Here is a 22,255-nt window from a genome sequence, read left to right as displayed (position 1 = left end):
TTTCACTGTGAAAATATAAATATATTTTTTCCCACATTTTCAAACTTTAAAACAGGTCAGTTTTGACCCGCAGGACGACACGAGAGTTAAACACAATAAAAGATGTAATTTGATGATGACGAGCCTCGGATTTGAATGACTTCACCTGCTTACCCATGCATTAACTGAAACTCTGCTGATGCTCACTTCCTTTGCAAATCTAGTTTCGCTGCACATAAAGCAGTGGATGACTATTCTACAGTTTCCATGAAAGAGAGAATGACTGTTTGCTCATAATAACACGCATTTACCGTATGAAAGTATTCTGTACTAATATATCTGGAAGGTTTTGCTTGAAACTGACAGACATTGTGCTGTTACAATGAGTAATAAGAAGTGTGTATCAGTCCATAACTGGCTGCATATTTCTTATATGCCACTTCCAGGCGATAATACAAATCATAGCTTCAACCTTTTTAAGACGGTCCCCCTGTGGTTGTGTTCAATTCTTTCAAATTCTTCCGAGGCCAGAACCATCCCGCTGTCTGTCTGGTTATCCTGCGAAGAGACACAGTTTGACATTGTGTGAATTAAATGCCTTTAGTTGACCTATCATGTCTCTGCCAACAGCAACTATTTATGGTTATTATCTGAGGAAAATAAATTACCCAAAGTCCAATCCTGGTCACAAAATGTCACCAGCCGGTTCACATTTTCAGCAGCTGATAAGAAGATAGGAAGAGCTTACTTGAGGAGCTTTCTGCGGATGCATCTCCAGGGGCAACTCTTCAAATGTCTTTACCCTGGGCTGACATATTTTGGAGGGACCCACAAACACACAGCCGGCAAAAGGCACGCAGTTATAATACCTGGAGAAGAGATATAAAAGAGATCAGCAGATAAATCCCTGCCAGAAGCTCCTGATGATGTACAAATGCCACTAGAAAGATGAGAAAAAACACCAGCAAATCCTGCTGGAGCTCCGCTGTGTCTCTTTTAGCATCGCCAAATTGTGTACAATTCTTGAAATTTGGCCTGTGCCGCGCTGAACAAACAACTGTTGAATATCGTCCCTTTTCTCTTTGCCTTCTGCTACCCAAAACCTAAGTCTGTTTCAAAAGTATTCAACAGACTAACTGTCTTTTATATTTAATGTCATTAATCTGTTCTCCATTTGGCAAATATGAATGAAAAGAAAAGTATTTTTATTTTTGCTCCAACAAATTGTGTATTTTGTGATTACTATTCATACCTCTGTGTATTTGTGCTAAGTTATATAAGGATTGATGTGTTCTTTTATATAATTTAAAATTGGACACTTCTCGGTTTTTTTGCCCAAAAATGAAAGAAACAAAACAATCCAGACATCTCTGTGTTTGTATGTCAACAACTGTTTCTTTTTTCCCCAGTCCACTTCAAACATGGCGGGTGTATCGCTGTGGATCTGTGCCAGCAAAGTGTCACATTTAGAGCAAATCAAATAAGCAGGGATCTTTTGTGGTATTTTTGGGGTCCTACAACTTGGCAGCCTGTGGATGGAATTGCAAAAAACAAATGTAACGCGCAAATCTCTTCAATATGGAGACAATAGAAGAAAATGACGACAAAGCCGTCTGTAAACTGACTGCTGAGTTATCAAGAAAGAAATATCTGTAAAGAAGAACTAAAATGGAAGAAGCAGCAACAGGAGGTGACTCAGCCAGTCAACCCCTGGAGAAATTCATCAAACCTCCAGGAGCTGGATGAGCTGAACTGAACAACTCAGATTTTCAAGAATTTCTTAGTTTGAGAAAAACGTTCAGCAGGGACAGAAAGCAGGTTTCAAGAAACAGAAGAAAGAGAAGAAGTCATCTCTTAAAATCATGTCTGGATTAACTCCTGCAGCAACTCCTGCAGCTCCTCTCACAGCTCTTGAGTTACCTACCTCCATTCAGCCTGCAGCCTGCAGCAGCTGAACATCTACTACTCAAGCTAATGCATGCCAATAAGCCACCTGACAAAGCAATAGGAATTAATTTTCCACATAATTTTACATTATTTTTGGTCATAAATTAATTTAATCAACAGAAAATCTGAGGAGCCACCACATAATATTGAAAAAAGGAAATAAAGAATAATAACAGAACATTCTTCATAGTCGCCACTAACCACAAAATGAGTTACTTTCACAGCGGCTAAGGCCACGCTAACAGCAGGAGGCAGCCACATATTACCACAAAACAGTGACTGGAAAATAACTAAAGTTGGTTGAAAATACGGACCTTAGTGGGAAATGACAGTGAAAATACAATGAGAGATTACCAAAACTGAGAGGAACAGCAGATGCAACTGTAGGAAACAAACAGTTTTATCTCAAGCAATCGATCTCACAGTAAACGGACACAGTACACTATTGCTACACATCCAGCTACAGGAATCCTTATTAATTAAGAAGCCTAATTACAAATAACAGGTCCCCTCCTGTCACATGCTGTTAAAATATAAAATGTAATGTATATTGGTTCCAAATATCAGTTACTGGTCTCTCTTGATTAGCAGTATTCGGCATCAGGATGAACCCATGTTGGTCAATCCCTACTTTATAAGTCATATTCTCACAGGTGACCATTCCAGGTATAATGGCATCGTCTTCCAAAGTTTGTGTTCACTTTTCTTAGCTGATTTCAGTGGTGATAATAAGCCCATTTAGAGGCTTTATTAGTCTCAAGACTTTGCATACTAATGTTTGACTAATGTCCACATGTTTATGAAAAACGTTACTATGTTTGCTTATTTCTTAGTGGATGACTTTCATCTAAAGCGAAGGATTTGTCATAGGGATCAATCATTTACTGGACTGGTCGATTATTGAGGCCGATATTTAGTATTTTCCAATCATCCAAAACGTGATTTTTAGTAAACTAAATACACTACTTTGGGTCTGATGAAGCTGCCTCTCTCTGTCTGTAGTTGTCTTTGGTCACAGCTCTAATAGAGTCACAATCTAAGTCGCATTACTTGAGCTCTTTATAGCCTTTTTGTGGGCATTTCCCCATTAGCTAGCAGTGCTGAAAATTAACATGACTCAGTTTCTGAAACCACAAATAAAAAAAGTATTGCTTATGAATTTCTTTCTCTGTTGTCACTATTTTCTGGTTAAAATTTGAGTTTTAAAATCTGTGCCATTTTCCTGTTCAAGAGCACTTCCTCTATAATACATGACAAGTTTTTATAAGCACATTTATATACAGGCACACATTTATGGCTTAAGGATTTACATCCAATTCCGTGTTTACTGCAGCATGGTAATAACAGTTCTTGGCTACTGCAAATAATTTTTAAGTGACATGCATGTGGCAGTGTAAACACTGCGCTACTAAGAAGAGCTGTAGCACAAATTACTGGAATATTCTAAACCAAATCATCATTATGGAAGATATCTTAGTGTAAATGTAAATTTTCCATGCACATTTAAGACATAGAATTGACTTTAAACACATGTGAATCTTATTTATCTCATTATGAACAAACAGCTACAAGTTCAGTTACATTTAAATGAGTTATTCGAATCCAGTGACTCAGCAGAGAGATTTTTTTGTTCATATTGGAACATGTTTGTTGAATAATGAGATATTGAGCTGTGTATTTTTTGGTCGTTCTTTTCAGATATTTTTGGTACATTCAGCTCACACAAAAAGAAGAAGCATTGTTCACACACTCTAATATATTCTAAAGCAGATGTAGCTTTATATGTTGTCACAGAGTCAATGTCAAGAAGTGATGCTGCTGCTGTAGAAAATCTGCCAAAACTAACGGAACAGAAAACAGCTTTAATATTGTTGAAATTGGGTTGTTTTTTATATTCCAGCCACAGCTGTGGATGAATTGTTGGAAGAATTTGCACTTTTTTATTAAGCTCTGCTTGCGCTTCAGTCACAAAATGTACTTTTTCAGAAATTTTCAAAAGCCACAACCTTTACATCAACCAGGCTGCTATTGAAGAACTTTCCAGTTCTGTTCAAAATTTTGAGAAAATAAGGGCCTTTTGTGATTAATTTCAAAAGACAAAGTTCTACAAGTTCAATTTTAGTGTTATAGAGCCTGTTGAGTGTTTCTATCAAATGATTTCATTTCAGAGTGTTCCTTAGTTACAGTTGTTTCAGGAGTTACTGAGTTACCATCAGATACTGGATGGACTGATTGAGGAAAAAAATTACTCAAGAGAAACCTGATGATTTGTGTGATGGTACAGGTGTCTTCAAAATGGTCATCATTATGAAACAAATAACTTTTTCACTGTTGAAGTGACAATCTTTCTTTCCTTTACCTTGACGATTTCGAGGTTTGCAATCCTCTTGGAACCTCAAATAAAAGTCTAAACTTTGTGGGGCCTTGGATAATTTAACTCGAGGCTCTTATTCGGCTCTGTTGTCCATTTATTTTTGCTGTTCTTTGTAAAAGTAATTCTTTACAGACATTTAGATTTTAGAAAGTTGTGGATTCACTGTTAAAAGATCTGGTAATTTTCGACACCGTGATGTGTTTATGACTCAGTTGAATGAGTTTATTAATGGTACTGGGACTTGCATAAAAGCTGAAAACATTAGGAGCTAATGGGCTTGGAGGCTTTGCAGAAAGTGTTATATTTGTGGAGTCTGCATAGCTAAGAAGCCTGTAATTCAGGTTTTGACTGCTGGTGTTTCTGAGCATAGAACACAGGAACTTCATCGAGCTCGTTTAGAATCTGTACTGGTGTGCTGTGGCGTGTTTTGATTAAGAATCTCCCTCATTTTGATGTCACTGCAGGCTGTTCCCCACATGTAGTCCACAACTTATTTGATGGTGTTATACCTGTGGAGCTTACATGTTATTTAGTTATTTTGATCTTAAAAAACTATTTCATTTTACAGGAAACATAACTCAATTCGGAGTACTTGAAACCACCCTTACAGTGATCTGTTTTAAAAATGATATAGAGGAAGGCAATGCAGGGACACTTCAATGTCAACAGAGGGCTCAGCAGAATGTTCCTCTGCATCCTCAGCTGACATCAGTAATACAGCGTCTAGTTCAGTCATTGACGAATCTTTGGGGTTGGAAAAGTGTTCTCACTGTCCCACATTTCATCTATGATGCTGAACTAGAACTTGAGATGGCCAGTGCTGAGTATAGCAAAGAAGAAACTTCTTTGAACCCTTCGCTGCCCCTGGGATGTCCTGAGATAAACATAAACTCTCTTAAGAAGAAGTACACTGCCATATATAGCATATTTGCAGCATTTGTCTGGTCAGTTTTGGGAGATAACTCTTGGGTAACATTTTTGTTAATAACACATTATTTAAGGATGGAGTTTATGCCAGTGATTAGATTTGTGACCTTGTGAACAGATGCATTCATCAAACTAAAATGAGCTACTTACGACAAATTTGATGAATTTGACCCAAAAGACTGTTCAAGCATGAGACCCCATAAGAGAAAGACCTTGGGATTTGACATGAGAGGCAAAAGGGTTTGATTTCTTAAATAAGCTGTTGTGGATTTGCATTTACTGCTGTATATGTAACAAAAGTCACCACTAAAAGATGATGGTATATATTTTGTTTTCCCAAATCCCTTGAGAAACCTGCATTCTATTAGTCCGTAGCTGAATATGCTCCAACTCCCTTCCTGTCCGTCTCTCAACTCAATGCCAACACTTACGATCCTAAATCATGACAATGCTTTCAAACCAGTAAGAAAAAGAAAACTCCAAAAATAGCTGGGAACTGTATTGCATTTGTGTAACTGGTGAAAATACATTTGTGTGTTTGTGGAAATTGTAAAGCATGTCACAAAGTGCAGCTGTTTTCATTTGACTACTTCCAACAAAAATGATTGAGTTCTGGCTTTGACTACACAAACAATGCACTGAATGATCGAGGCTTTGTTGGTTTTGGAAGAAAATCACTTGCATGAGTTCATACCTTGTAGGTAGAGTGTTACAGGCCATTCTCAGTTCTTCCTCAGATGCGGGACCAGATGAGGCCTGTGAGAAACCATCATCTTCTGAGTTCTGTGAGTGGTTCAGGGGGATGTAGTCTTTCCCATCCTGAAAGGGAATAAAGGGAACATCAAGACCCCAGAACTCTTTACCACACAAAACAATCACTTATTAAGGTTCTGATGGGACTTACAGGTAGGCTGTTGTCCTGCAGCAGGTCTCCCAGGATCTGAACCAGAGCTGGGAACGTGGGTCTGTCTTTGGGCTCGCCCTGCCAGCAGGCCAGCATGATGCCGTATCTGCCAGCAGAGGGCAGCACAGTCACAACAAGAACCACACACTCAAGTCATGTAAGAACACATTTGACTCAGTTGTTTCCCTAAATGTGGGAGTCACTTGGATGATATTCATGAGGAAATTTCCTCCCGGCAGTGGCATTATCAGTTAAAGGGATTTAGAGCTATGAAGCATATCTGTTCTTTAAAATGTAGAAAGAGAGAGAATAAATGCCTACATCTCAGGAGAGGCCGTCTCTGGTGCTCTCATCCTCACACCATCTTTCAAACGTTTGCAAAACTCTTCATCAATCTGTACACCCGGGTACGGAGAGGCACCTAATTGGGGAGAAACAAAAAAAGGTCGACGCACTGATTAAAATATCAGGGAAGGGAAGACTTCAGCTACTGTTTATAGTCAATACATAAATTTAGAGACACTTGTGAGCTCAGCTACTTCACACTTCTGGTGGTGACTGTGTTTAAACTCTGCCCCTTGATTTATACACAAACGACTGCCTTCCTAAAAGATGAGTGCTATGATTCAGTCCTTACCGAGTGAAAAGATTTCCCACAGGAGAACTCCAAAAGACCATACATCACTCTGGCTGGTGTACACCTTGTCAAAGATACTCTCCGGAGCCATCCACTTTAAAGGCAGACGAGCCTGAGAGAGCATTAAAACACCCAGACAGTCACATAAACAAAAATGACACCTGCCATTAAAACGCAATCATTATGTGGGTGGTTAAAAACATAAAAACAAGGGGGAAAAAGGAGCTTAATGTTTCCCCACAGAAAGTAGAGATGGATAATAAACCAAGAGCTTGTAGTGCAGCGGTGAGTGTGAGGAAGACGTACGTTGCCTTTCCTGACGTAATCGGGGTCTTTGTATATGTCTCTGGCCAGACCAAAGTCACAGATCTTCACGATGTTGTTCTCTGACAGGAGAATGTTCCGGGCAGCCAAGTCTCTGTGGATACACTGCAGATACACAGAACAACGCATACATCACAGCCCTGCAGGCAGCTGTTTGTGCATGTTTGTACAGTTTTTGCGTGCATCGTTTAACCCGTTTTCTCTGATGAGTGACATGATTTGGAATAAGAAAACAGCAACTAGGCTATTTCTGTAATTTGTGGCCTTAATATCTGAGTGTGTTTCTGCCTGTGTGTGTGTTTCGGTGCAAGTTTTGCGACTGGACTGTGTCTCAGCCAAGCTGGGCTCTGTGGAATCGCTGCAGGAGATCCAACAGCATTCACAAAGCTGTCAAGTAAACGTGTCTTTGGGTTCCCGAGCAGTTTTGATGGGGGCATTTAAAGCCACACAGTCTGCCTCATATCCCATATGGGTTGCAGCTTCTCGCTATTTTAATTTATTATTCATCCACTCAAACTGTGTAAGATGGACTGTGGCAGGCGATAACCCCTCCATGTTAGCATTTTCACTTTTTATTCTATTTTATTGAACACAACAATGATGATTTTTTTATAAACATGCATTTGATGTGTGAGTGATAAACTGAAACAACCCAATAACAACAGAAATGACATAGTTTGCACACTTCTCCAACACTGTTTGCTAATAAACTCGAAATATCTCAGCTCCCTGTGAGAGCTGTTCCTCAACTTAATATCATCCCTCCTCATTTATTTTTAATTTCATTGGATTTAAATTAACTTACTTTGGAATTTTATTGCATATTTTTTTATAATACAGAATATTATTTAACTTTTATTTTTTAGCAATTTTAATCTCATCTAATTCAGTGTTGGTCCTTTTAATGTTACTATGAACTGATGAATATTCTATTTCACGTTCACTAGAGCAGACGGATCATTTCTCAACCAACCGCTGTGCAAATTGAGTAAATTAATCATTAGTTTAAAACTTCTATCAGTCCCTACATACAAGTTACTCTGAGCAGCTTTGTGAAAAGGCTTTTAGAACAAATTTTAAGCTAGAACTGGAATTTAGGAGGCCTTAATGGTGAGAACCAGCATGACACTTTGTGATAAACCCCAGATACACTTAGGTTCAGTGTTAGACTCACTGTAACAAATTACATTTACTGAAGCACTTTGCTTACGTAGGCTGAATAGTAACAGTGTGTTCTACTGTCTACCACTAAACATTTCAAAGTGAAATATTGCAGCTTTTATACTTTATTTCACAGATGTAGTTACTAGATTAATATATCATTTTATGAATTACTGTCTGATGTATTGTTAGAGACAAACCTACTTAATTCTAAATGTATTAAGTACTGAGCATTAACCACGAACACGAAAATGTCTCTTACTCCACAATACACATGCAACAGTAACGAAGAAACATAATATTGGATATATAAAAGTCTCTAACATAATGGCTGCAACTTACATCAAGTTTCATTGCCATTATTTGCCCGATATCTGATCTGAAAAATGAAAAACATTGACCAGTGTTTCTCGAGATGACGACTTCAATTTTTTTTTTTTTTAAAAAGCCAAAAATATCTTATTTACTGTCATAGAAGAGACAAAAACTAAACCAGAAAGCATTCAAAAAGAAAAAAAAAAGAATCACAGAATTTAGATTTTTCTTTTTAAAAAAAATAAAAAATCACTCAAACAAATAATCGATTTAATAAAATAGTTGGTGATTAATTTAGTTGTCAAAAACAAATCTATTAATTGATTTCTATATAACAGCCTGTATTAAAACTGTGCTTGGGTCAACCTTAAGCTCTATCATTTGTTAAATGTATAAAATAGCCACATTTTCCCTTGCATTCTGTGTTTGTATTTAGTATTCAAGCCATTAGAGCACTTTGTTTTTGTCAAATATAAAACAACGCATTTCATGTGGAAAAACAACTTCTTCCTGTTGCTGACATTTAAATTAAATTCCTTTTTTCTTGTCTTAGTCATCCACAGTTTGCTCTAATGTTTTGCTGTTGTAAATGGTGCCGCAGTTTTACACCGGTTTGTCATTTCAATTGTGTAAAGAGGCGGAATATTGTAAAACTGCTCAGGGTGAGTTTAAGTTATGGAATTGTAGCACAAAGGACAGAATGGCAGCATCTATATGTTCCTTTCCTACACACTGCACTGCACAATTTGTCTCTCCATCACCCAGTCACACAAACAGTGGTGGTAAAGCAGCTACACGAGGCTCCAGGGGACCCGAGGGTTCATGGACAACCTGCTGAAACACCTGACCCACAGCATGAACCATCCAGACCACAATCCAAAGCCTCTGAAGCTAATCTTCGGCAACAATTCACCTCAGCCTATTCAAGAATTGTGGACATTGTAGTGCTGACAGCTAACCTTTCTGGAGGCCAGGAACTCCATCCCCCGAGCCACCTGAAAACTGTAGCAAATCAAATCTTCTATCGTCAGAGGAGTTTTCCACAAATCCTCCACTGGAGAGAGACACAAAGACAGCAGGTAGGAGGGTAGTCATGGAAACAAAAGAATACAAGGTTACGTTTTATCGTGGGACACTGAGCAGCAATTTTTCTCCTGTCAATTTAAAATTACTCACTTTTCTCCACAGCGGGATTCGGGTTGGTCGTGTTTGATGCGGGACTCTGGGGGCTGCTGAGCGGGGCGGACGATGGAGAAGGCGGCTGACGAGCTCTTTGGTCTATCTGACCCGCTTCTATCATCCGCCTCACTTGGCTTTGGGTTTTCGGTGAGCGATCCTAAGTGGGGAAAAAGTTCAATGCGTCATCTCAAAAACGGATATCAAGAATAGAATTATGAAACACATGTGTCACAGTGAACTAAATTTGTAACATAAATTACATATAACAATCAAAGCAAAGACAGAAATATTGAACAAACTAAAGGCTCGAATGAATTGTTTTTATACCCTGTAGGGGAGGAAGAATTCCCTTTTGGCTCGTAGGAAGTTGGACAAATTCCCATACTTGCAGTACTCCACTACCACCATCAGTGGACCTGTGGGTACAAATGATTTAGAATATTAGCTCTTCTCTTCTTCAGCATATGTTGCATTACTTTCACACTTGACAAAAACCATGAAAATGACTTCTGCCTTGTTTAGGAGGTTTTTTTTTGTTTTGTTTTTTTTGGCACACTAGATAGCAAAGGGCTGCATATAAGCTTGAGTATTTCCTGCCAGGCTGCTGTTGTTTAGAATAAACATTTTCAGATGTACCCCAACAGAAATGTGCTCTATAGGTCAAATCAATTTGTAGGTGTAAAAAAAGGGGGGCCAGCTGTTGGAAAAGTCAGTGTAAGCTGCAAGGGGGTGGATAAAGTGTGACGTAACTACTTTGAATTTCACATTGAACTGAGTTAAAATGAGGTCAAACTGCAAATATGTTTCTAAAAAAATACTGATATTCAAAAAATACATCCAAGATTATGACAACACCTCGTTCAAAAAAAAGGCAAACGTCAGCAGGAAAAGGTTGATGTTACGTTTCCCAAGCGGGACCCCAGGAAAATATCCAGAACCCCAAACTTTATTAAAGTATCAAAAGGAAAACCGTAACAAAACAAAGAACCCCAACACAAATAAACCAAACAAAAGGTCACAAAATGGGTTCGGAAAGGTGATGGAGGTAGATTGCCTCTATCACCCACTAAGCCAGCCAAAATGGCTGGAAGAATTATAACAAACAAAACCAAACAAAAGGAGGAGAGGGTGAAATAAATGTGCTTAGGGTGTAAACACAATTCAAAGGGGCTTTATTTCTCACAAGAGAGCTATTTGACACACGCTCTCAAACGAACAGAGAAATATGATGTGCAGTTCTCTGAAGTCAGAGCCCATCTGAACAGCTCAAGAGTCTGTCTTTTAAAGGAGTGTCACCAATCACTGCAGCAGGTGTGTCGGATGCAGCAGCTGTAGCCACTCAGCCTAATCAACCAGTGTCCCAACACTGATCACATAGACACATATGGAAAAACAGCAAAACAACACAAATTTGCAGTCACAAAGCCACAAAACAAGTTTGAAATGGCCAAAAATACAAGACACAAAACTCAAGTGAACTGATCAATGTGTTTTAAGCATTATTTCCTTCACTGTGGTCACTCATGAATTAAAAAGTCCCCTCACAAACATATGGCCATCAAAATTGGGCAAGACACCACACAAACTCATAACAGGAATCCCTGGTCGTTGGTTGTGCTGTCATTGATAGTGACACAAGTTCCAACACGCATCTAGAATCTGAACCAGTGGTCCCCCTGGGTAACTCCGAGATCTTAGCAAATCTTGATAAGTATCTGTCTCATTTAAGTATTAAAGAAAGAGCAGATGTTGCAGATTTATTGTGCTCATACAAGGGTATATTTTCGGATATCCCCTCTGAAACAAATGTTTTGGAGCACGATATTGACGTCGGTGATGCTCAGCCGATTAAACAACATGCGTATCGAGTTAACCCTATGAAACGGGCACTGCTGCGAAATGAAGTTGAATATATGGTAAAGCATGGTATTGCTGAGCCCAGTGATAGTCCATGGAGCTCACCCTGTATTTTAGTACCTAAGGCAAACACACCAAATCTGAGATTTTGTTCAGATTTCCGTAAAGTAAACAGTGTAACTAAAGCCGACTCTTATCCTCTTCCGAGAGTAGATGACTGTGTGGATCGTGTTGGGTCAGCTCGATTTGTTAGTAAATTCAACTTACTCAAAGGTTATTGGCAAGTGCCACTAACTCCACGCGCAAAAGAAATATCCGCTTTTGTTATTCTGGATGGTTTGTTTGCATACCGTCGAATGCCGTTTGGCCTGAAGACTGAATTTTGGTGGCCATATGTTTGTGAGGGGACTTTTTAATTCATGAGTGACCACAGTGAAGGAAATAATGCTTAAAACACATTGATCAGTTCACTTGAGTTTTGTGTCTTGTATTTTTGGCCATTTCAAACTTGTTATGTGGCTTTGTGACTAGTGATGTTACGCTCGAGCCAGTTTGCTCGACACAGTGCCGAGCTTTTGAAGCAAAAGTGTCCCGAGACAGTGTTTCGATCCCTGTTTCAGCACGCCCACAATCACGTGACTACCGAGAGCGAGGCCTCGTTACGTCACAGCGTGTGTCGCGGTGCTTCGCGGGAACTTTGAAGGGGTTGGACATTTCAGTCTGTCCAGGTCTTAAAAGGAGTCTGATTCACTCCTCAATGGTTTTTAAGAAGAGATTACACTCGCGCATTTGTCATTTGTCATTTTGAAAGAGGTTAAGGAGAGGATACATTTAGGTAGAATTTAGTTTAGATATATTTAGTTGCATTTCATACATTAAATAACACAGATAGATACATACACAGAGATTCTCACACACACACACACACACACACACACACACACACACACACACACACACACACACACATATTATCACATTATTTAGATAGATAGATAGATAGATAGATATAGATATATAGATATAGATATATATAGAGATATGTAGATATAGATATAGATATAGATATATATATAGATAGTTTGTGTGTATATACATACACACAAACATACATATATACCGTTTTAAAATATTTATTGCAAGTACAAAGCAGTGTCAGACAGGCAGTCCTGAGGCTTTTTCAGTTTTCTCCACTTAGATGCAGTTCTGACACAGAGCCAGCAGATGTCGCTCTTCTGGCTGTGTCAAATGCTTCGAAGCAGTGTGTCGTTCTTGATGCAATTGTGTCAAAGTGGTTCATTACTTCATGAAACTTCGATTTCACCATCACTATTTGTGACTGCAAATTTGTGTTGTTTTGCTGTTTTTCCATATGTGTCTATGTGATCAGTGTTGGGACACTGGTTGATTAGGCTGAGTGGCTACAGCTGCTGCATCCGACGCACCTGCTGCAGTGATTGGTGACACTCCTTTAAAAGACAGACTCTTGAGCTGTTCAGATGGGCTCCGACTTCAGAGAACTGCACATCATATTTCTCTGTTCGTTTGAGAGCGGGTGTCAAATAGCTCTCTTGTGAGAAATAAAGCCCCTTTGAATTGTGTTTACACCCTAAGCACATTTATTTCACCCTCTCCTCCTTTTGTTTGGTTTTGTTTATTATAATTCTTCCAACCATTTTGGCTGGCTTAGTGGGTGATAGAGGCAATCTACCTCTATCACCTTTCCGAACCCATTTTGTGACCTTTTGTTTGGTTTATTTGTGTTGGGGTTCTTTGTTTTGTTACGGTTTTCCTTTTGATACTTTAATAAAGTTTGGGGTTCTGGGTATTTTCCTGGGGTCCCTCTTGGGAAACGTAACAAATACACAGTAATCAATTTTCATGAGGTGTTCATTTTATTTTGCATTTAAATTTTGTAGGTTTATTTGACAGCTCGTTGATTCTGTCTATCAGATTTGCAGTTTACAAGACATTTTAATGCATCAAACTTTGTAGACACGAATCAGGAAAATAAGATTCTATATATACATAAAGGGTAATTTAATGTACTCACCATTTGGTTTGGTGCAGGCTCCTAACAGGTTCACTACATTCAGATGGTTACCAATGTGAATCAATATCTTTAACTCTGACATCAAGGCTTTGTGCTCACTGGCTGTGGCTCCATCTGTAGCATAAATTACACAGAAATCACATCTTATTGTGTATTTTTCATTTGTTATTCATGCTGCACTGCACATGCCTTTCGAAGAACCATACATCTAAGTCCAAGAGCTAAGAGCTTCATCAAACTGCTGCTTTAGTGTTTAGAAATCTTCCAACAACACTTCTATACAGCATGCAGTTACACACAGAGCACATAAACAAAGCCAAATCTCACCCTTCAGCATCTTCACAGCTACAGTGTCCAAACTGCTGCTCTTGCTGATACCATAGATTGATGCTTCAATTACTTTTCCAAAGGCGCCATGTCCTAAAACCTTTCCTGTATCAGGAGAAAAAAAAAAACATAAATAAACACAAGTATTCATGCCTATTGATTCATGCTGACTTGGTTTCAGTCTCACTGGAATACACAGTGGTGGGAAGCATTTGCAAAGCGTAAATGTACATGACAATCCACACAGACCAAGAGGAGGCCTTAGAGTATCAATTGCAGCATTTGGAAAAACAACATGTTCCCATAAGTTGCTGTCATGAAACAGATGCTTTTCCTCTGGGCATTTTTTAAAGAAGCTGTTGTGGGAGCGAGCACATATTTAACATTAACACTTTACTTGGCAGCACTCTGCCCAGCTGGCAGTGATCCAAACTCATGCTGTTATGGATTCTGAAAATGGAAAAGTAATTCAGTTTCATCCCTCTACTTGCTATCATCCATGCCAGCATATGTTCTCACACACATCTCCATCCTTTTCACCCATTCTTCCTGTTGCCCACCCAGTCTGAGCCGGTCTCTGGAGATCTCCCACTGCGATGAGTCGTAGGGCAGGTATTCACATTGCTCATCCAGTGGCACCTCCCCCGGGTCCATAATGATCGACAGATAGCCCGTCTTTATGTCTGCTGGGTTCACCTGAAGTTTAGACAGAGAAGAAGCTAAATTAAGGTGAATATTGTAAAGAAAGCACTGAAAACACAGCACAAACCGAAAAAAGGTTAGAAGATCAGAGTGCAACCATGATGGAATTTTTTGCAGTACCATCATGGGAGGAATATCAAAGCTCCTTCTTGCCTCATCTGGCAGGAGGGGCCTGTCTTGGTTTGACTGACAGGAGCTGGCAGGCTGAGCTCCAGCAGAGGAGAGAAACAAACTCTGCAGCTTACAAACCACCAACAGACAGATGGTGTTATTATCAGTGGTCTTGAATAGAAGACATCATGATGGTAACACTGTCTACACGGCCGGTGAAGTGTGAGCAGCAGAGCAGGGCAGTAGAAGCTTCTGTGCTACATCATGTGTTCAGGCACAGAAGTGTGTGTTAGATCCAGTAGTATACTGGTAAACTTTCATTTATTTTTTGGGCCATCCAAAAAATCCTTGATTTTTTTTCCTGTTTGTCTGGTGCCTGTCAATCTGGGCGCACATGAGAATATGCTGCATGTATATTTATATATATGATCAAGTTTCACCAACCAGAACCGAAAAAGTCCATCCAGAATGTGGGTTTTAAATAGCTTGTAATCTTAGTTGCATGTTCAGAATCACTGTAAGCTCTGCAGACAACAAAACTAGGAGCGATCCTCTTTAGGTGCAGAGCAAATGCAAATAGTAAAACACAAAAACACAGGAAGTTCAATAAAGAAATACCAAGATAGATATAAAAACAATAATATCAACACTGAACACGAAGCCGACTGCAGAGATGAGATACTTTCACTGACACAAATTGATAAAAGACAAGTCGGTTATATTAATTTTACAATATTGATTTATGTTGCATATCCAGAATCTCTGTAGTGCTTCTCCTTTGGGTCTATAGCAAAACACTGAAAATTCCATAAAGAAACACCAAGATAAATGTAAAAAAAGAATAATATCAACACTAAATAGGAAGCCGACTGCAGAGACGAAGGACTTCCAGAAACACAAATGGATAAAAGGAATGTAAATTATATTCAAGTAATAAGTTCAACTGCAATATTCTACCAGAGTGTTGACTATAATAAGTAGCAACATGAATTATGATAAATAAAGTGCAGGATAAAAAGCAGCCTGAATGAGTGTAACGATGTGTGAAAGAATTGCAGGAATAATAAAGTCTCTCAGCACTTGTTTGAGTTTATTCTGCCAGCAGCCTTGGGGAAGAAACTGCCTCTGAATCCGGAAGTGTGCGTTTCGGCTGACCTGTAATGCCTGTGTGGGGTATTTAATGTTGCTGGTGGCTACATGAAGTCGTGCGTTGTTGCTTTTGGACTTTGACAATTTAGTTTATTGTGTGATTAATTGTTTCATTATCAGCTGCAGCATTTTATTAATTAAAATTTATATTTATGTGGGTAACATTGAGTGGGCCAGCACGGTGGTGGCCTTATCATCCCACACCTAGGATTTGCTGGGGCCTTCCTGTGTGGAGTTTGCATGTTCTTGCTGTGGCTGCATGGGTTTTTCCAGGTGTTCCGTTTTTCTCCCACAGTCCTAAAACATGCATTGTAGCGTAGTTAATGATTCTCAATGGACTGCAGGTGAGTGTGAGCGAGCATGGTTGTCTGTTTCTCTGTGTTTGCCCTGTGATGAAATGGTTTACTGACTCTTGCCTATTGTCAGCTGGGTTGTGCTCCACCACTCCTGTGACCCTCTATGGGATAAAGCAGGTATAGCAAATGGATGGATGGACACTTAAGTAGCTTTTACAACCTACATATACACCTCACTTGACTGAGAGTAAGTGCCATTACTGATGAAGAGACGAACGTGAGTGTGACAGAAGCAGAATAACATGTTCAGAGGTTAACCTGAAGAACATACTGTCTTGCCATGTTGGCATTTATTAAAGAAGAGTCCACTTTGTCACCCACAACCCAAAGAGATCAGAGTTAAAAGCTGTGCAAAGTGCGAGTCCACCTATTTAATATACTAATTTGTCTACTTCTGTGCATGCAGACACCATTCAGATGCTTTTTCTGCTCCCATAGAGAAATAACAGTTGGAACAGCTAAGAGGATAAGAGAGAAAATGATTGAGGTGCTATAAGTGAGAGGAAAAAACAAGCTAATTAATTTGTTATTGAGAGCACAAATTGTGGATGAGCAGCTGTGTGAAATGATTTCAGAAATGTTCAAGTGAGGAAAATCAAAAGCAATTGGAGCTTTCTGGTGGGGCTAATAGCAACTTATTGGACTCATTCCCGGCAAATATCAGTAACTGTCTCAGGGTGTAAAGTTACAGACTATCTCTAAGAGCAAACAGATTGTGCTCAAATGCAAACAGACATGTTCTGAGTCAGAGGTCAGAGTGCTTCTGTCACAGTCTGTCAGCTTCTCTCACAAATGCACAGACAGAAACTCAGTGAAAAGTGGCGCCCTCTGACCCGTTTCACGTTGCAGAAGATGAGGATGAGCAAAGCCCAGAAGAAAACAGCTATAACTCCGGTCCCGATGAGGATTACAATCTCCACACTGGCTTTGTCACTTGACCCTTAGAAGAAATGAAAGAGGAAAGAAAGTTACTTTCACACGCAAATGTTCTGAGCACTATTGCAAACCACTGTATGCAGTCACAGGTCTTACTGTTTACCATCTATAGGGGGAGCTGTATTACAAAGTATTTGTACTTTTAAGCCTCCAGCAAAACCCAGCTATGGAGAAGGCTCCTTACATTAAATCTGTAGGTTAAATATATGTGCTAAGCAAACCTTATTCGTTCCAGCCATTCATTATGAAACGGCTTCCAGGAAGCCTTTTGAATTATTCATCCTGAATACAGAATATGCCAGTGGTCACTAACTTTAATTTTATTGTGGAAAGCTGCACACAACAAAAGCACAAAAACTACAGCTGCAGTGAGAGGTGAAAATCTGAAACCTGTACGCTATGTGGGTGAAGATCTGAGCTCAAGGGCAACAGTGATTTCAAGGCCCGAGTGCACTTGAAAAAAGTGTGTCAGCAGTGAGTGTGTGAGTAGATTCAGGTGTTTCTGTGTGCTCTGTCTCACCGATGACCCTGACTTCGGCTGAGGAGTGAATGCATCCACGCTGGTTGCAGGCAGTGCAGGTGTAAAGACCTGCATCCTCCTCTCTAACCCGCTGGATACTCAGCGTGCGGTTTGAATCCTGCAGCTGGATCCCTGCGGGGAAGCACAAGATGACAAGGGACACAGATACTTCAGTGGCTGCCAGAGTCCTTCACCTCACGCATTATAAATTCAGTGACATTTAACCCGACATTTTTGGAATTCCCGTCACACCTCTGGACTTCAATCTGCAGCGTTCATTTATTATTCCACCGTCCTGTGTGTGGAGCCACATGTCCCTGTAGCCTGTCTGAGTGGACCCTTAGCATCAGCTGTCACTCAGACCCATATTGACCCCCCACCTCCCCACCTCCTTCAAACATTAAGACGGAGACACACTGAGAAAAGCTAATGAGCCGTGTCTATTGGCCGGCAGGGTTTCATGTTTGTGTGTGGGTGGGCGTGTGGGTGTGCAGCAAAATGCATACAAGTATTCTTGTCGCTGTTGTGTTTGACACATCTGTTCAACGGTAGGAGAGTGTGCGTGGCTGTGCATGTGTGTGTTTGCCCATGCTGGCTTTTAATAGCTGGACTGACATTTTATCACAATGCAACATTAAAAAAAAAAAAAATTTGCCAGAAGTTGTAGATATCTGAGTAAATAATAACCAAGCATATCTTTATTTATCTAATATTAAGTTGGAATTTGAACTAAACTAACTAAATTAATACAAGCCTGACATGTCCCCAGAAAATGCCTTTCATTTTTTTTTTTGAAAATACTGCAAAATGGATTTTGTTACCATGACTGTGTGGTTTTAACTCTGTTCTAAACAGGCCACCTCAGTGTCTTCAGGTTTAAATGCAGCTGAGCTACTGCTGTCCACCCCCTTCAGGAAGAAGACTCTCTCTGCGTCTGCAATTGACAACAAGGGAGCTGACAGATTTGAATGAGTGGGTGAGACCAGAATGTTCTTCTTGACATTGAAACACTGGCAAATTCACAGCACAGCCGCTGTTTTTAACTCTTGCGTCTATAAAATCAGTAGCGAAGTGACTGTCATTTAACATGTTGGAGGGACTTTGGCTGAATACGTAGCACACAGAGCAGGAGAGAAGCAATTAGATGGAAACAGCAGCTGAGTTTAGCATTCACTGAAGCAACGTTGGCGTATGAGTGTGTACAGCCTTGCATGTGTGGCTGCTGGGTTGGCGGTGGGCAGCTGCACTGTGCTGTAAGCATGTGTGTCACCTGTGTAAGTGTACTCATGCACCTGACATCTGGTGGAGAGGCTGGTTGTCTTTGAACCAGGAGAGACGGGGAAGAGGTCTGCCCTCCACATCGCACTCCATCCGCAGAGACTGAGTCACATTCACCGTCTGGTTGGTGAGGCTGCGTTTATACCGAGGCGCCTCCAGGGCTACGGAGGGAGAGGGAGGCCAAAAACACCATCCAGGAAGGAGAAAGAGAAATCAGCACGATGACTTGAAGCAATACAGATGGCACTGATGTAGTATCAACCAAAGGATTGTAAGTGTACATGGCATTTACAAAACGGTCTCACAGGATGGAACGAAACCACACATGAAAAATCCCATTAATATCTGTGCTGCAGGCAGTGATGCAAGGTTACAGCACCACAACATGAATGAAGCATGAATTTGTTTGCACATTTCAGCCCCAGAGCTTCTCAGCTTGTTTTCTGTCATTACATATTGATTTAGTGCAAACACCAGGTATTTTGTGCATTATGTGTGGATGTGGGTCTGGGGCAGCGTGGGCATCTCTTTCTAAATGTGTGTATTTTTAAGCCTCCAGCATCTCAGCACCAACTCCAATGCAACCCGTGTGCATTTCCACTGCCTAGGCTTGAGCTTGTCTCTATAGTTAGCTGTGGTTGTTCCTAGTGCCAGGTGATGTGTGTTTATATGTCTGGAGCTTTCATTCTCTTTTATGTCTCACCTTTGACAGAGATGTATCTGACCAGGCACTGTTTTTCCCCGTTGCGTCTGCTCTGAGCCTCACACACATAATGACCCTCATCCTGCAGCTGTATGGAGTGAATGGTGAAGTCCAGGACCCAGCTGTTGGAGGGCTCCTGAAAGGAGAGCTGGCCTTGAAGCGTGTCGGCATAGAGGTGGACGCTGTTGCAGTCCAGCTTCTGAGGCTTACCCTGCTCATCCTGCAGGGCCTGGGGGTCAAGGCGGTACCATTGCAGCTGCTCATAGGTGTAATTGTCGGCGCTGCAGCACAGAGATACTTTCTCCTGCTCCAAGGGATTCTCAGGGGGCTGAACGTCCACACTGAAGCCCTCAGGGATGGCTGCGTAGTTGAGACAGGGACAGCTACAGTGATATGGCAATATTGTAAGAGAGAACTTTGCATTGCCCATTATTGAAATCTATTTGTTAACAGCTCAGTTCACCCAAATTACAACAACTAAAAACTTATAGTTTCTCACTTAAATTCAGAGAAATCAAACTATGGAATGCAGTTAGAATATGAATTGAGCACTCCAATAAAACCTCAGCTATTTCTTTGGGTATAGAAATGTAAAAGTCAACCAGAACAGCCCATATTTCACATTTTATTACTAGGAATGATCAGCCTTAATATGAAAGAATCAGGGTTAAAAACTCAGTCTGGACTTAATTCTTATTGAATTCTGTCAACTTTGGCTAAAACATGCTTTTAGCAATCACAAATGAACACAACTCTTTAGAGCCTCCTTCATCTGACATTGGAGGCTTTTTAATGTGGCTTTTTCCTGCCTTCAGCTATCAACATGTTACCATTTTCAAAATCCATTTTCACTACAGGAAAAACCTCTGGGCAGCAACTTACCACGCGTGTGTTACAGATAGTAGAGGAAAGTGGTGGCGCTACATTCCAAAGATATTTTCCAACTTACACTATTATTTGTTAACATAAGTTGATTTTTGTGGCTGTTGGTCACACCTGTGCTTCTGATTTTTATTTGTTTTTATTTTTTTGAGCAAAACTTTCTATGAAAAACATGTACAATAAAGTGTTTGTGATAAAATCTAATTATTGTAATTATAAGCTTCAATTTTCTTTATTTACCAGGCGGAACTGCACGTCCCAGAGGAGTAGTTCAACAGCTTTTAAAAAATTATTTATTTAAGTTTTAACAGGTTTTGGTTCTGATAAATAGTGCAGTTTTGGCATTTTTTTCAATTCAATATGCCTTTTAAACACTGCAGGAAACAAGAACAAGCCCCAGGCAGCAACTTAGCGCACTGTCACTGTGAGATCCTGCATTAAAGCAGTCCTGCTGCTTCAATTATGTGGTAAATTAGCCATTTTAATGATAGTTTTTACCTGCATTCATGCAAATATTCTACCAAAACAATTCCCATGTCATTATTTTGAGGGTACATCGCTGTTGCAGCCTTCATTTAACTTCACTTAATACGACTGTGAGTGCTTTCAAAGAAATACAAACAAACCAGAGAGTTTTTGTTTTTTACCTACAGCCAATGATTACGAGGTGCAGACAGACCATTCTGCACAGATGTTTTCTAAATCCAGATGGACGTACTTACTGGTTACGTAGAAGTAGATCAGCCGCTCATCTCTGCCCACTTTATTTTCAGCAGAACACTTGTACATGACAGAAACACTGGCATTGTGAATCTGGAGCCTGCTGACGGTCTGTGAGGTGACAAAAAGAGGACAAAACTTTAATTCATCAGGAGGAAACACACACCTTTAAAAGGAAGTGCAGTTGTCTGTCATGTAATTCAGTGTGAGCTGACACAAAGCAGATTTTATGCTGACAGGCCAATAAAAGGCAAACTCACTCAGGTTTGAATTTAAAAAATGGGACGTTTGCGTGAGCGAGCATGCATTCATGTGATAATTTCCTCTTGTGTGTGTGATTTATAAATGCACAGGCGACTGTACGTGCACATGTGCCCCCCTGAGTGTGTGTCTGGATGTGTTTATAACCAGCACTTACAGGAAGTCTGCAGAGGAAGGCTGTTCTAAATATTTCTACTGTGGAAATGGTTCTTGATTGACAAATTATGTTATGGAGCTCAGAATTTGGGACACTTACATAAAAACATCACAGTTCATGGATAAGTCCACTTACATAAATGTCTTCTTTTCAGGGTTGTGTCCTAATCATATTCTGTTATTTTTTTACTCCTACAAGCGCATAATCACATTATGATCCTGTGCATTTTAGAATTCATAAACACGTGAGTTAATCCATAGAGAGGCAGCAGCAACAATTACAAGAAGCCAGGATGAACCTTTTGTCGTCCGTCCACCACTTCGACATTGGTTTCAATAGCTTCAATTTCATTCATGGCATTTTCCGAGTTAATGCCCTGCCAGTTCTGACAGTCTGCCATCCCGTTACTCCGGCTCTTCCTGTCTCGTCGGACTCTGGAGAGAAGCACAGACACATTCATGACATCTCTCCTCATTGACATGTACAGCAAGAATTC

At 40.1% G+C, this 22,255-nt stretch overlaps 1 protein-coding gene across 1 annotated transcript in view; it reads right to left on the bottom strand.

Annotated features, from left to right (window-relative positions):
• The window catches only part of flt4 (fms related receptor tyrosine kinase 4), a 59,939-nt gene that overhangs the window by 1,845 nt on the left and 35,839 nt on the right, over positions 1 to 22,255 (bottom strand). Inside the window, exons 11-29 of the mRNA XM_023285718.3 lie at positions 22,058 to 22,193; positions 21,344 to 21,452; positions 19,740 to 20,099; positions 19,051 to 19,197; positions 17,759 to 17,890; positions 17,136 to 17,242; positions 14,545 to 14,680; positions 13,985 to 14,089; positions 13,658 to 13,771; positions 10,075 to 10,163; positions 9,745 to 9,904; positions 9,528 to 9,622; positions 7,075 to 7,197; positions 6,769 to 6,880; positions 6,453 to 6,552; positions 6,132 to 6,237; positions 5,922 to 6,046; positions 728 to 848; positions 452 to 537 (exon numbers count right to left, since the gene is read on the bottom strand). Of these exons, the coding sequence (XP_023141486.2) occupies positions 452 to 537; positions 728 to 848; positions 5,922 to 6,046; positions 6,132 to 6,237; positions 6,453 to 6,552; positions 6,769 to 6,880; positions 7,075 to 7,197; positions 9,528 to 9,622; positions 9,745 to 9,904; positions 10,075 to 10,163; positions 13,658 to 13,771; positions 13,985 to 14,089; positions 14,545 to 14,680; positions 17,136 to 17,242; positions 17,759 to 17,890; positions 19,051 to 19,197; positions 19,740 to 20,099; positions 21,344 to 21,452; positions 22,058 to 22,193 (2,463 nt within the window). The remainder of the gene's footprint in view (positions 1 to 451; positions 538 to 727; positions 849 to 5,921; positions 6,047 to 6,131; positions 6,238 to 6,452; positions 6,553 to 6,768; positions 6,881 to 7,074; positions 7,198 to 9,527; positions 9,623 to 9,744; positions 9,905 to 10,074; positions 10,164 to 13,657; positions 13,772 to 13,984; positions 14,090 to 14,544; positions 14,681 to 17,135; positions 17,243 to 17,758; positions 17,891 to 19,050; positions 19,198 to 19,739; positions 20,100 to 21,343; positions 21,453 to 22,057; positions 22,194 to 22,255) is intronic.

This window comes from Amphiprion ocellaris, chromosome 13, assembly GCF_022539595.1.
Source record: "Amphiprion ocellaris isolate individual 3 ecotype Okinawa chromosome 13, ASM2253959v1, whole genome shotgun sequence".
NCBI classification, from domain to species: Eukaryota; Metazoa; Chordata; class Actinopteri; family Pomacentridae; genus Amphiprion; species Amphiprion ocellaris.
This window is presented reverse-complemented; position numbering and strand designations above follow the sequence as displayed.